This window comes from Amborella trichopoda, chromosome 4, assembly GCF_054954075.1.
Source record: "Amborella trichopoda isolate Santa Cruz 75 chromosome 4, AtrichopodaSantaCruz75HAP2 v2.0, whole genome shotgun sequence".
Taxonomy (NCBI): domain Eukaryota; kingdom Viridiplantae; phylum Streptophyta; class Magnoliopsida; order Amborellales; family Amborellaceae; genus Amborella; species Amborella trichopoda.
Genome location: NC_142339.1, coordinates 57,465,596 through 57,480,827, shown reverse-complemented (window position 1 = coordinate 57,480,827; position 15,232 = coordinate 57,465,596). Strand labels below are relative to the sequence as shown.

The 15,232-nt window shown below is 35.2% G+C and overlaps 1 protein-coding gene across 2 annotated transcripts; it reads right to left on the bottom strand.

The window, feature by feature from the left end:
* Positions 1 to 4,124: 4,124 nt before the first annotated feature.
* Positions 4,125 to 7,019, bottom strand: LOC18422425 (uncharacterized protein At3g28850). Of its 2 annotated transcripts, none has more exons than XM_020663505.2 (2): positions 6,642 to 7,019; positions 4,125 to 6,416 (listed from the first exon to the last, which is right to left on the bottom strand). In XM_020663505.2, exon 2 carries the CDS (start codon positions 6,027 to 6,029, stop codon positions 4,437 to 4,439), a length of 1,593 nt encoding a protein of 530 aa, XP_020519164.1. In that variant the 5' UTR covers positions 6,030 to 6,416; positions 6,642 to 7,019; the 3' UTR covers positions 4,125 to 4,436. The 2 variants fall into 2 exon arrangements, with proteins under 2 accessions (XP_020519164.1, XP_006827160.1); XM_006827097.4 differs by having other exon boundaries at positions 4,125 to 6,172; positions 6,642 to 6,879.
* Positions 7,020 to 15,232: the final 8,213 nt, after the last annotated feature.

Below are 15,232 nucleotides of genomic sequence, written 5' to 3'. Positions count from 1 at the left end.
TCCTAGATCTGTCTATCTTTATCTTGATTTCAAACCCAAAATCTGGCACATCTTCTTGATTTCAAACACTGTATTACAGTATGATTCTCAACTTCTTCTTGATTTCAAATCCTAGTTTTATATCACAAGATTTGAGGTCCTATTATAATGTTCCATAGGGGTTTATCAAGAAAGTCAATGTAACAGACCCGGACAGAATCAAAGTCCGCCATATATGACCAAATTCACCGACTTGGAAGTCCAATTAATGAATAAACATCATGGCTTGGCTGTGAAAGAAAACATGAAGTTGACTGAACAAATTTGCTGGCTCTTATTTCATTTTAGTTGACTGCAAATACAAAATTGATGACCTCGTTCTCTCTAACCCAAGGGGTGTTTGTCTTTAAATAATGTTGAAACATGTTGTTTCAATATCGGAAATTTTTGTGATGGCCCGAAAATTTATTTTCATTTCTAATTATAAAATATTAAAATTTTAAAATAATACAGATTCGAGCATACCTATAAAGATTTGAAAATCTTAAAAATGATGATCTAGATAATACATTATAAGATATATTATTTCTAAGATTTGAAATCTATTTTTTCTTATACCCATTCATATTGTGGGCGAGATGATCGAAGTGAGGATTTTTTAAGCATCGAAACAATCTCTTCTAGTGAATTTTTTACTTGCGTCTTAATTTGACTGTCTAGGGCTTCACCTTTATATAATTTTTTTCCTTATAAACTAATGACATGTCTCACTTGTTTCACTAGTTTACTTTGAATTACAAAATTGTTCACTTGCAACTAAAATGTTGATTTATATATACTATACAAGTAAGGTGCACATAAAAAATCCAGTGAAAAAGAGTGTTCTAAAATTAAAAAACCGTTCAATTATTACTTAGACTTCAAGATGTATGAAAAAGAATATAAAAAAATTTCTAATCCTAAAAATAACTAGTGTTATAACAAGTTATGTGATTATTTATTTTCAAGTATTTATAGATTTGCTGACCTTGCATCATTTTAAACTTTTAAATTTCATAATTGAGGCCTAAAATGGATTTTCTAAGCATCGTGAGATTATTGGAGCCAAAATCGACCTTCCAGCAAACCATAAATCATGACAAAGACTTCCGTATACGACACTTTCAATTGAGTGGAGCCTAAGCCAACAATTTCGTATCGCGCATTGTGGGAGTGGTGCGTGGTGTACCGCATGTTACGGGGAGCATCGGATTTCATCTTCCATCTCAATTTGATGCCATATTTCTATCTCAAGTGCATGGTATATTCACAAACGAGCACATATAACATGCTGTGCAGGTTCATATTGTATACCTACTCCCCGGGGCAAATGACCTACTTAGAAGGATTTTTTCTTAATCCAAAATTTTTGTAACTAACTATCATCGTATGACTATTTTAATGGAAAGACTTTGGATTTTGAGTTCCAGAACAACTGGATCTTGCCGTCCATAAACTTGATAGTTCTTGTTCAATCTTTGGATGTTAATTTTTTTTTTGAGGCACATAGAGAATTAGGTTCTACATTTTACGTGTCCAAAAAATTTCCATAATACGAGTTTTTCCCTGAGGGAGCAGATGCACAGTATGATCTTTTCACACAAAATATGTACTATGCTCTCGTGGGTGCATACCGTACACCTGCTCCCTCGAGCATAAACCCTACTTGGAAGGATATTTTTCTTTTTTTTAAATCCAAAATTTGGGATCTATCTTGGTATGATTAGATGATTATGTTCATGTTTGGATTTTGAGTTCTAGAACACCTAGAACATGTGCTCCATAAATTGGATGGTTCTTATTAGTCTTGTGATGTTAATTTTTTTGAGGCACATAGAGAAGGACTTGCTATTTAAAACGCATTATGGACTGATGGTTTTATGGACCAATGTCTTGGTTAGTCTGGTTTAAAGTAAAAATTGATATTGATATGAAATCAAGTAAAATTGATGTTGATTTGAAATCAAGTAAAATTAATGTTTGAACGGTTTTGACTCATTAGAGTAGTCAGTTTAATAGATTATATCAATTCAACAAAATTTGATAAAGTTTTTTTTGTAATATAACCATATTTTACACTATTACTTTATTTTATTTTTACTTATTAGAAATCTTATCCAACCAATTCCACCGGCAATTGGACTAGTTTTCGCTAGACCATAACGCTTACGACTTTTATGGCCAATCAAAATCAGTGGCCATTCCAATTCATAATTGCCAAGAATGTAATAATAGTGGGATGCAATTTGAGACTGTGATGCCCTTTCTTGTTTGCTTGTTGGTACATAGTTATTAAAACCGGATTGGATCACCTGATCCATCTGATCAGACCAACCAATGTTTTGGTTGGTCCGTTCCAAAACAAAATTACGATTTGATCGAAAATTGACTAGAAGAAAATTTTAACCGGTTTTGGTCGGTTAGGGCATCTGTTTTTATTGGTTCGACTAGTTTAACAAAGTTAAAAAACTTCATTCTAATATATTTCATACTTTTCAATTATTATTCTTATTTTTTCTTATATTTTTTAAAAATCTATTCCAAACAATTAGACAGCTCGCCGAATTAATTTTGATTGAACCAAGCCATTACCAATTGAACTACTTTTGAGGAGAAGATAACAATTTTTTCCTCTCAAAATCAATGGATCATTTTATCCTTAAGTAATTATGAAAAGGTTCAAGCATAAAGACATTAGAAAGGACATAAAAGAAAGGAGTTTGTATAAAATCGAAATAAAAATAGGGTAAAAATATCTATTGTTTCCTGTTATGTCATTTCCAGCATTCCATATGTCATTTCTCTCCCACATTCGCCCAATATTTTTCCATGACAAACAAAGAAAATGAAAACCTACCAAACCCTAAATTACCTTTGACATTGTAAAGGAAGCAAGTACCGGTCCCGGCTGACACGCCGGAGCTTTGCAGTTAGATCTGCCAAGGTTTTCAAAGGCACTCTTCTTACAAATTCCCATACGCGCAGTTCACAGATGGCAGATGGCATAATCGCCGTCCATTCCTCTTGTGGGCCTTCATGTATACGAAGTCAAAAAGCCAACCCCCAAGAGCTAAGGAATTCCCCCTTTTAAAGGATACAAAATAAATATTTTTTTGAGAATGGAGTGTAAATCAAAGTTTTAAAACTAGGATTGTTGGGGTCTATAGTTTACCTACATATCCATCTCGGATCAATGGATTGATGATTCGGATCGAGTTTAGATAAGTGATCAAAAAAATTATTAAAAATAAATAAATAACATAAAAATTAACACAAGGGTCTATAGGTTGGAGGTCTAGAGGGAACTTAAAACAACATTACACAAGCTTAAAATTTTTGGGGGATCCAGTTTAGGACCCATACTATCGTGCGTGCTTGCGACTTATTCCCATCTAAATCAGTGTATCATATTTGAAATTGTTGGGTTTCAAAACATTGGGGCTAATAGTTATTACACGTCACCTTTTTCTGAGCCCATCAAAGCTATGACAGCTTTACTCATACTCTCACAATTGATATAGCTTCGATCATAAGGTCATCGCATGTTTTTTTAATTATGTTTCTGTAAATCATCTAAACATAAAAATTAGAGTGCGTTCAACTAACCAGTATCAATATAATACAAACATCTCTCACAAAACTAATGATCAAATAGCTCTACAAGTTAAATGGGTATTTTGATTAATTTATTTTATCAGATCAAAATCAGAGACATGTCACATTATGGTTGAAGCTATCTAGAAGTGCCGAATGGGACTAAAATGTCTCCTAATCGATTAGGGTTGAAGATAGTGTGAAAAGTATCGTGGACAAATATCAACAACTCAAACTAACCTTAGTGAAAGTGAGAAATATACTTTGCATCCAACTCTATTGGACGTTTCCCGGGTTGTCTCGGATTCTCATGGCCCCATCCTTTTCTTAAGATTAATCAATCTTTGGTATTGTCATTTCACCCCAATCTAGGCCCAATTTATGACCAAATCCTCATAAAACAAGAGAGAAAGAGCTTGCCAATAATTATAAATTTGATGGAGGGAAGGTGTGAAGGAGAAGAGGTCAAAAGAAATCAATTATTACGCAAAAACATACACAAGAAGACATAATTTTGTGTATATATTTGATCTGTTATTCGATCCTTCATTCTATTACATAATTTCCTCTTGTGAAAGAAAACTACAAATTATAACCCCACATCCTTCAAAATAATTGAAACCATTTTTCCCTACCCTCAAATTCTTAAACAAAAACCCAAAAAACTGCCAAAAAAAAAGAGACACTTCCCTGTACACTAACTACCACCACAACAAAAACAAGAACTCCATCCCAAAAAAACTACCCCAAAAACCTTGTAATAAAAAGGAAAAAAAAAAAAAAAAGGAAAAAGAAGAACCAAAATATAGGTACGTTAGTAGAGATTAACAGCAAAGAGGGCACCTAACAATTCCATTTTCATTGCAACGAGGGCATCTTTGCAAGGCTCCATCCTCAAAAATCACCTTCCTACTCCCATAACACTCTCCACACGGAACAAACTTCACTCCTCCACAACCCTCACATGATACGCAACCCCCCTCTCTAACAGTAGGCAACCCCTCGAGGATACGCCCTAATCCCCCATTCTCATGGATTCTCTTTATTTCCTCAGCTCCACCTATGCACCTCCCCCTGACAAAAACCAATGGCAGGTTCAATGATGCACCGCCTCCCTTCGGTACACCGCCCAACCTCGCCTTGAGCTCCTCTTTGAACCTGCTGTGCATCGAGACGTCGCGTTCGTCCATCACCACTCGAAAACCTTGTAGTATCAGCCGCACATTGCAACAATCCTCAAATGTCTTCCTAATCCCACGGAGGCTCGTATAATACACAACCACCCCCTCCTCTTCCATACACGACCCTTCCAACTCCACACTTTGAACAGTGTCTGAGGCATTTTTGCCTGAATCCAGCGAATTTTGGTTGGAATTTAGCTCAATTTTGCCAATATCTTTGGCCTTTCGGGCTAACCTTGAGTCGATTTGGTCTTGAAAGGTGCTGACCCTTGATTGAACAATGCCACCTTTAGGCTTGGGCCCATTAAGCCGGTCTTGAGCAGTAGTCCATGAGCCATGGGCTCGATCAGAGCTCTTGGGTGAGAGCTCTTCCAGAGCTTTCCTAAAAGTGGACATCACTTCTGGGTCAAAATCCGATAGGATTGATTCACCTTGTGGTTGCATCCACAATGGTTTAATGCAACTCATTGCCTCTTCTTCTTTGCTGTCTAAGCCTATTGAGCCTTTGGGGCTGGGCTCAATTGGCTCGAACTGTGGTTCGATGGGTTCCATCGATTTAGGCTGAAATAGAATAGGTTCAGTGGGGTCTGTGGATTTAGGCTCGACGGACTTAGTGGGCTCTGTTTTTGTGGGTCCAATGGCTTTAGGATCCATTGGGTCGGTGGGTTCAGAAACAAGGGGAGCAGTGGGTTCCATGGGTATGGACACAATGGGCTTAGTGGGTTCAATGGCTTTGATGTCCATGGGCTTAGTGGCTTTGAATGCAGGGTACAAAGGGTCAGGGAAGACCTGACCCAGGTCTCTAGTGGTGTGGAATGAGAAGGACCGGTCGAGAACTGGGTTTGGGTGAAGTGGGCTCGTGTCCTCAAGCCCAGCCATGAGCTCCCATGTATTGATGGTCTCTGGTTCTTCATCAACTGGTTTCTTAGGGCTAGAGAAATCAAACAATATCTTAGCCGACGCCTCAAGCAAAGGGTCGAGGCATGCTTTCTTCGGCTTGAAGGAGACCTTCTCCTCTGGTTCTCCATCATCTTCTTCTTCAGAGAAGGGCTCTTTAACAGGGGACATGTCCATTTTCAGGGTTCCATAGGTGGTCGAGGTTAAGGCCACAACATGGCGGCTATGGCCTTTTTCCCGAGCAGGGTGGTGTACAGGCATCGAAAAGCTTCTCGTCAATGGAGAGCTGGGGTTCGCTCTAGCCCTTCGACGAACAACCTTTGAGCCAGCACACCCCATCGTTCAGGCAATGGGTTCAGAGTCTCCCAAACAATTTACAGGCCAGATATTCTAGAGACAAAATGCGGAATCATGACTGATATTCTCCTCATGAGTTTTAAAGAAATTCATCCTTTACATGAATCTTCCATATAATGCTCCTCCTGAATTTAAAAGAACATATGGATTTTTCTCAATTCCTGAAACTTTTCCATAAAAATCAATCACCCTTGAGTTCCTTGTTAATTCTTTGAGATCATGGAAAAACAAGAAAGTTCCCCTGAATTCTCCAATACGTGATCAAATTGAGACCAATTGATTAACAAAACCATCAATTTTTTCAGCCCAAATGTTTCAACTTGTCAAATATCTTCAAAATTAATGCCCCATCTATCGGTTCTTGAATATCTAACAAAAATTACGCAAAATAAATCAGGAAAAAATCCCCACATATTCTTCTATGATTCTTGACAGTATGTTTAAACCAAAACAAAAGAAAACAAAATTGAAATACAATTGTAGCAAACCCTAATGAAGAAAAGAAACCAAAGTTTACCACAAAAAGCATAAAAAAAAATGCCTGAAAATTGTTAACTCTAATAACCTTAAAAATCGGTGGAACAGAAAGCTTACATGGCCCAGAAGAAGCCACCTGATTGAAAACCTCTATATTAGAAAATCACGCCGAAATTACAGCGAAATTTGAGAGGCACGAAATTCTCCTGAAAATTTTAAGAGCAAGTCGCTCTTGGTGCCTTTGATGAGAGAGAAAGAAAGAGCACAGAAGACAGAGAGAATTAGAGAGAGAGAGAGAGAGTGGAGGGGGGGGAGGGAGGGGGGCGCTTTTAGATTTGAGTCTCTCTAGCAAAATGACTTAAAAGGCCCTCTACCTCTAATTTATACATGCCACTGCCCCTGTAGTAACCGTTTCACTTTCGCCGTTCACCGTTATCCGTTCTGTTAAAGACACGAGCTACTGAGCTTTACACGACGGAGGTTATGAACAGTTTTGATAAAGGGCAAAGTGTGGAGTAGCCACATGGCATCACCACGAGTAGCGAAAAGGGCATGAATGAGAAAATCTCCTTAACTTTTCACATTAGGACCAGATTGGCCCTACTTTGTCTCATTATTTCAACTAATTGGGATCACTTTGATACGTTCAATGCAAGAAAAATTTATCAAAATAAACTTATTGAACTATTCAACATTTTACAGTAGGTATAGTTTGATAAATTAATAAAGTTATAAATTTCAAAACTTTTATTGATGTGTTATTTGATTGGCTATTTAAATTTTGATAAAAAATAAATTTTTTATTTTATAAAAGATATGAGTAAGATAAATATTATATAATTAATTAATATACATACATATTAAACATTAGAAATAATAATTCTAGTAACAAAACATTTGGACCATTGTTTTTAAATGAACACCTACTTGGATTAAGATGGATGCTTTACACTTTTTGGACCGTATATGTAGTCATGCGGTCCAGCCCGTATGAAACAATTTTCCAAAAGTTAAAATGGAGCTTCATTTGAGAGGGGGGAAAACTATAGTAGTGTTTGAAAACTCAGATCAAGATCTAATTCTAATTCTCACCGTAAGGAAATTTTCTAAAACAATTGAAAAATCGGGAGAATCAGGCGATTCCCATAATTTCCCGTATGTGATTGATTATCCACCTTCATATTCTTATCGAATTCGCTCGATTTGGGTTGGATCAACTATTTTTTAATCATTCACAGTGCTACTATGCAGCACTCTTTTCTCCTTGAAGAATGGCCATTTGTGAAATGTTTAGGTTCTTTAATTTTATCATTGTGTGTGTCTAGGTACATATCATGGAAACACAATCAACTTGCTCAGTTTTTATAAATTTGAACAATAGGAATCTAGTACTATAAAATGAACAAAAATTAAGTAGGTCTTATTTGTCGAGACGGCGGTCCACTTGGATATTGGTTTCCAACTTTGCCTCATAAAGTGTTGCCTTTTTCTCTCAAAATAGGGATGCAAACCATAAATTAATGTTCCTTCTCTCTCTCACACAAAGGTAACTTGTTATTTTTTTGGCTTATGGAAAATTGTTGTCCGTCTTAAAAATGGGTAGTGCCCTTAAAAAAAGTTAAAATCAATGATCTAAATATTTCTTATAAAATTATTATTTTTAATATTCTACATATTCATGATCTCTATATCAGTAGAGGTGATATATTCTTTGAATGTGAAGTCCAAAATCCATCTCAAAAGTAGATTTTTAAGAGTGGACTTATTTCTACATATGAGTCTTAGGACTCATAGAAATGGTGTCCTTCATTAATCAACAATCCTCTCTCTTTCTGATAGGTAACTTGTTGTTATTTTTCAGACCAAGGTTTTATACCAAGGTTTGGAAACGGGCAGGTGCACCTCCATTATATAACGGCAAAGGCTACCATACCCAGGAAATCTGAGTTTCATAGAAGAAAAGGTGAAACAGAGAGAGCCAGGCAAAATAGAAAGAGAATGATATAACAGAAAAATGGAGAAAGTCCCTGCTGTTAGTGTTACTGCACCCATTACTTTCTTAGTTATGTTTTAACGACCGTTTTTTAAATTCACCGGGAATTTTTCATTTCTTTGACGAACTCCGGTCCACGTAAGCAGTAGGTGGATGGGTTTCACGCGCTACGTAGGACGATGATGCCACGTCGTCTTTCCATGGGGATCCATGACGCTTTGGGGTTAGCTATGAAAGATGGCTCAAGCATGTGAAGCAAAAGGAAATTGCAAGGTTCGAGAAAATCAATTTATTGTTTTTTCTTGAGGAATAAAACCAATTAATTTCCTCATATTGCAATGCCATGAAATCTTGAAATGTACAAGCCTCTAGAAAACAAATTTTTATTTCTTTTATTCGACCTAAGAGATAATGAAACTCCTAAGTCCAATAATAATCAGACTCTTTGAGATCAAAACAAATTTATAATGAAATATGTAAAATCCATGTTTCAAATCTCAATTCGGTGCGATGGATCATTCATCTATACATATGCGTTCGATCGTTGGATTAGTGACCTAGATCAATCTCGATCAGTTTGAATCGGTGATTCAAAAAATATTTAAAATGATATTAAATGAAGTTAAGATTGAGGTTTATGACAGAGGATTTAGTAAGACTTTAAAAAATATTAGATAATCTTAAATACGAAAAATATAAACGAGGGTTTTAGGGGAACCGGCCGGTACCCAAAACCAATTACTATTCGAATGGATTGAATTTAAAACACTTTATAAGATACAATTTTAAAAAATAAAATCAAGAATAATGAGAGTCAAGCAAACAATAAAAAATTACACACGCTTCAGATTTACTTCTCATATTGCGCTTGAAATACCGGGTCCCTTGAGTGCAAAGATTTCATTAAACGCTTTGAAGAAAACAACTTCATTTCACATATTGCAATCTGCGAATAATGAGCACAACATTGAAAAATACACGTTTCAATTAAACCGATGTTTTAAAATACGTTTGTGTGGTGGATTATCCACTTATTGATATCTTGTTTTGGATCTGCCCCATCAGCAATCCTTAAAATCCAAAAATAAAAAAATAAAAAATGAAGAAACGGGTTTTAGGTTTAAAAATTTAAGAAACGGTGAATAAAATAGAAAATAAAATAAAAAAGACGATTTGAGGGAGGGGTCAGGCTGGTTTCAATATTTAGCCAAACCCGAATTAATCCCAAATGATTCCAGATCCATATCAGTAGTTTTCGATCCGGTTCTCTGCGCTTTAAATCACTAATTAAAGCAAATTCATTTCTTCTATTGCAATCTATGTATCATAAGAAAATTTTGAAAACTACACACTTTCAATAAATCAAATTTATTTAATTATGTTGCAATCTATGAAATAATGAAACCAATGAGGTCTAAATCTAGTAAATGATGAGATCACGTACACGTACCTATGAGCCCACCTTCGCCAATCATAACCATTTGTCACTAGGCACGTGCCATACGTTTTCTTTAAGCATTATAACACGGCAACGGCGTTTTTTTCTGCTTCATTGATTTATTTTATTGTTAATTTTTTTTAGTTATGTTGGGGTCCAAACTCCATGGTATTTGCAATTTAACTAATTTCTTCATATTTTAATAAGTAATGATATTCAATATATTTCTTAATTACGTTTTGTGGTGTTAGTTATTGTATTGATTATTAATTTTTCTTTTACAATACCTTTATCATACTTGATGTGCTTCCTCTCTCTTCATTTTACTCTTTTTTTAAGTTGAGAGTGTTGGGTGGTAGACGTGCTTTTCACTACAAGACTTATTTTAAATTAATTTTGGAATTAAAAAAATGGCAGGAAATCCCAAGGTGACCGCCACGTTAGATCTGTTCCCAAGAAAGCATTCTTCCATTCCCCTCCTTAGGAAATCAGATCTAATAAGGAGTTGACACTTGTCATCATCTCCTTGATGGGAATGTTTGCCTCGACCCTCTATTGTCATCTTTTCTAAGTCTTAATTATAGTTTATTCATTTTGTATACCTACTTTTTGTTGGTTTATGTATTTGTTTATTGTATTAAATGTTTATGTTCTTATTGACTCATTTTCCTTTGATTATTGGGTGGTTTAGCCTCCCAACAAAATTCTTATCATGCATCCTAAATTTCGGCAAATTTCGTCATAGATTTCGGGGTCCTGACGAAATATTGACCACCTTCCACCTAATTGCAGGGATTTAATACTAATTGAGGTTGAAATTTTGTTGTGAAAAACTCTAGAAGTGAGGTTGATGTCAATGTATAAACAAGAGAAAATGGTTATGAAGGGAAATGATGAATTGGAGCACCACCAAACCAACATATTGAAGGAGAAAATAGCAATGAAGCATACTAAAATTTATGTAGTTTTACTGTTAAAGATCCAGAAAGATAAAAGAACGCTGCATTTACAGAAATCTCAATCTCAAAGCCACAAGCAACTTTATATATATATATATATATGGAAAAAGTTTATATAAAGTTGCAACTTTACCTCTAGAGCTACATATGCACCTCGAAAATCCATCCGAAAGATAGTTTTAATGTTGAAAAACCCTTTGATTGATCATATCGACGTCGAGATGTACAACCATAAAAAATAAAAAGATTTTAAGTCTCAAAAAATAATGCATTTTACAACATATTATCTATACCGTCCATTTTCAAGATTCTCATATGTTTATAGATCTACTTGATTTTAACCATTTTTGAAATATAAAATTTTATGATTAGATATAAAAATAGATTGTAAGATAATCCTAAAAACATTTACATCAAAATTATATGCCATGATAAAATTTGAAGGTGCACCTTACCTTTACTGCTATGGATGCATCTGTATGCCAACTGTACCTTATAAAATATATATATATATATATATTAAACTCTGAATTTTTCCTCAAAAAACCATATCCATATTAATCTATCAAAAATGTTCTCATATGGTCCCAGACTACCACTAATTAGCACCAAGGAGATGTAGGATCCAGAGTGAACATGGTATAGGTTTTAGGTTGCACCAGTGTGATAGGACTCAGCTGAGTCCACTTCGACTTGGGCAAGTAACTTGGTCTTGCTCTAGTAACCCCAAGTTGTGCATACAAATGATGGGGGTATGTATAAAAAATTTCAAATTTTTTTAAAATAGTAAAAGAAAAATCCCAATGTTATATAAATTTTTTATATGATTTGATGTTTTAGCTCGGATAAAATACCTACATGAGAGGATTTTTTCAATCTGAAATTTTGGGTACTACTTAAAAATTACTAGATGATTTTTCTCATTTTTTTAAAAAAATTTTGACACTTAGATCTCATTTTCTAAAAATTGGACGGTCTCTATTCAATCTCGAAACAACTTTTTTTCAAGTGCCTAGAGAGTACAATTAGGAAATTTCTTTTCACATTTGCATTAGGTAAATGACAAGTATCTATCTAGAGCACAAGGCAAAATTATCATTTTGTTTCTCCTTGTATGAATATATTACAAAATCTTTCTAACATACTACCCAACTATTCTAATTTGAAAATAAACAGTATGACTCTTTGTAGCGAAATGGTGGAAAGGATCATCACTTTTCCATTGGTAGATTGGATGGTGATGGAGGACCAGGGGGTCGTACCTTGCATGAAATTAATTAAAATGCACATCCCACTCTCACCACCAGCATTCAACCTTCTGATTGGACCGTGATGACTCTTAGGACCATTTTGTTACCATGCTCATATGGATCTTAATATAAATCATGTGCTTATGGAGTTAAGCTTATTTAATTGCCCCCTAGAACTGATGTGGGCTAAGCGTGTCGCCTGCCATGCTTTCTGTGGTATTTTTTTTTGCCTTCAAAGTGAAAACCTTAGCCTAAAAGTTAAAACGATATAACATAGAGACATACAAATTATTTAAAAGTAAGACAAATCAACCTATCTTACCAGCAAAAACAGAAAAAAAAAGGTCGCACTTAAATTTATTGTAATAACCATAGTTATCAACACGGAACCGGGCAGGCTTGTCCAACTTGTTGGGGTGGCAATAGGACCGGTGGTCTGGCCCTAAAAATCTAGGGCCTGGCCATCATGATCCCTCATCCTCTTCCCCTTTTTTTTTCCCTTTTTTTTTCCTTTATTTTTTGTTGGTTTTATTTGGCTCAGTCCTCATAGGGCCAAGGCCTATTTGGGCCAAGGCCTCTTTGACCCACTTAGGGTGAGCTTGGGTTGGCCCTTTGGGGACTAGGGCCAAGTGTTGCCCGCCCATTGCGCACCCTACCAACTAGTAAGGTCTCTGATCTGTACAAAGCAAAAAACTAAGTTTAGTTAAAAAAAAAAAAAAAAGTCACAGCCTTTTTTTGACCAGTATTAGTTGGTTGGATCAATTATTTAAACCGATTAGATCTGCTAATCAAAATCAAGAAACTTTTTTATATATTTCATAGTTTTAAACTATCTTTTTAAGTTCTTACTTCTTTTTTTTTTACTAATGATGTCACCGATTTTTATTGAACTAAACCCCTATTTGATTTGGTGACTGGCCTAATTCCAATACTATAGTAATTAACTCGTTTCAAAGCCAAGCTTGACATCTATTAATCTCAACAAGAACACATTTTCCCTAAGGCACTCTTGACAAGAGATCTCCTCAGTGATGAGGATTTCTATGATACATATCTAGAAATTTAGGGATTCGCCCCTTGGGATCTTGGTGCCAACTATTTTACAGTCCTTTTATTGGGTTGCTCCATTACTAACATGACCTCTTGAGGCAAGAGCTAACGAGGAATGAGGGGCTGTAAAAGATGGTCCAATTTGTGTTTTCCAATCTCAGTATCCCCAAGGATAAGGGGAATGGATTCTCAAAGTTATCACCACCTTTTGCATTTATTGAAGCTAGAAAGGGCGGAAGCTTTTTTGTTGGAGCATCAATGGCGTACAACAATATAAGACAACTGATTATATGCTCCTGCGGGAGCATATCATCCATTTCAATACCTTGGGTAAAACCCCATCTAAGAGTACTCTTAGTATCCCAATTCTGGAGATGTAGCCTACTCAACCTAGCCACCCACTTGACAAAAAATAATTTTTTTTTTTTTTTGAAGTATGCCCTTACTATGTGTTTGAAAAAGTTAACGTCCAAAGGTTGAGCATATACCGTTCACTTTCTTTTATGGTCAAATCCAAAGGTTCAAGAACTCAAAAATCCTTTTCTAGTTGTTGTTGTTGTTTTTTTTTTTAAATAATCCACCTAGTCATTCTAATGGATCCCAATATTTCAGATCAACAAAATCCTCCAGGTACACTCTTTTCCCTGAAGGAGTTAAGTGTATGTTGCATTCCTATAGGAGTACTCTATAATCCCTCAACATATAAATCTGAAAATTGAGAAAAAACTAAGAAAGTCTAAAATGGAAATAAAATTGTTCATCCTAAGATTGATCGACACGGCCAATTATCATACAATTATCAAACAATGAGATTTACGTGTTTCAAAACTCAAAATCCAATTTTATTTTCTTAAAAATACTCATCTAGTACATCTAAAGTCGATTCCCAAATATTTTCAAATACAAAAAATCATCCTAAGTAGGTATTTTGGCTGAAGGAGGAGTCTACAGTGTGCTCCCCTTGAAGCATACCACATGTACTTTTATTATTTTTCTTTATCTTCCTTGATATCAATTTGTTATTGCAAGTATAACATGAAAAAAATTGAGGACATCTATTTTAGATACAAGTGCTCAACTTTAGGATGGTTTTCCAAATTGCACTAAACAATTGATTGGAAGGGGCCCTAGCAAATCGGGCCGTCCATTTATCCGGTCAATCCAGATCAAGCAAAGAGGACCAAAGCCATTGCTTTAATGGAAGACCCATGCACCACCCTTTGAAACATGGGAATAGGCAATGTTGATGGCAAGGCAAGTTCATATAAGTATTGCTAAAAATAAATTAGTCAAGCTAATTCAGTCTATGAGAAATAAAAAGTTTTGGTTAGAAAATGCTAAAAAAATGTAAGAACCATTGAAGTGGAGTCTTAAATTAAAAAGAGACCCTTTCATAAGGAACATTGGCTATGTCAAAAATCAAAAGAGAGTCTAAAAAGTCTGGTGGTCATGAGCGCCAAATCGTAACCTCTGAGCATCTAGTGTCTTACTTTGCAAGTGCAACTTGTACATTGTTACAAGATGAACATAGATTCAAAGAAGATGGCCATGGGGGGGAGTAAACCAACCAATACTGAATGTAACCAGACTAAATTCACCATAGGTTTTTCTTATTTTTGGTTGATTATACCTAAAAAGTCACATACATTTGCAAATATAATATGCTAATGAAAAAGTTAAGTGCTTTTTTTTCTTAGAAAAACAATAGAGCGCACATACGATGCTCTTGTTGGAGGATACTATGCAGCTACTCCCTCATTCAAAAGACCTACTTAAGAGGAAGCTTTTCAGTCTCGATACGAGAACCTCCTAATAATTGATTATTTTCGAAAGAAAAATAATTTGAATTTGGAGATTTTTGACACTTAGATCTCGCCTTTCAAATATTGTACGGTCTATGTTCAATCTTGATACAATATTTTCCTCTAGTACATAGGGTTCAATTTGGAATATTTTTTAACTAGGTTAGTTTGTAGTTTGAAAATCCTACATTCTCAAAATTTAGGATTTGAAAATTA

What these genes read in the sequence shown, in the direction of transcription:
- LOC18422425 (XM_020663505.2), bottom strand. Translation starts at nt 6,029, where the DNA reads ATGGGGTGTGCTGGCTCAAAGGTTGTTCGTCGAAGGGCTAGAGCGAAC.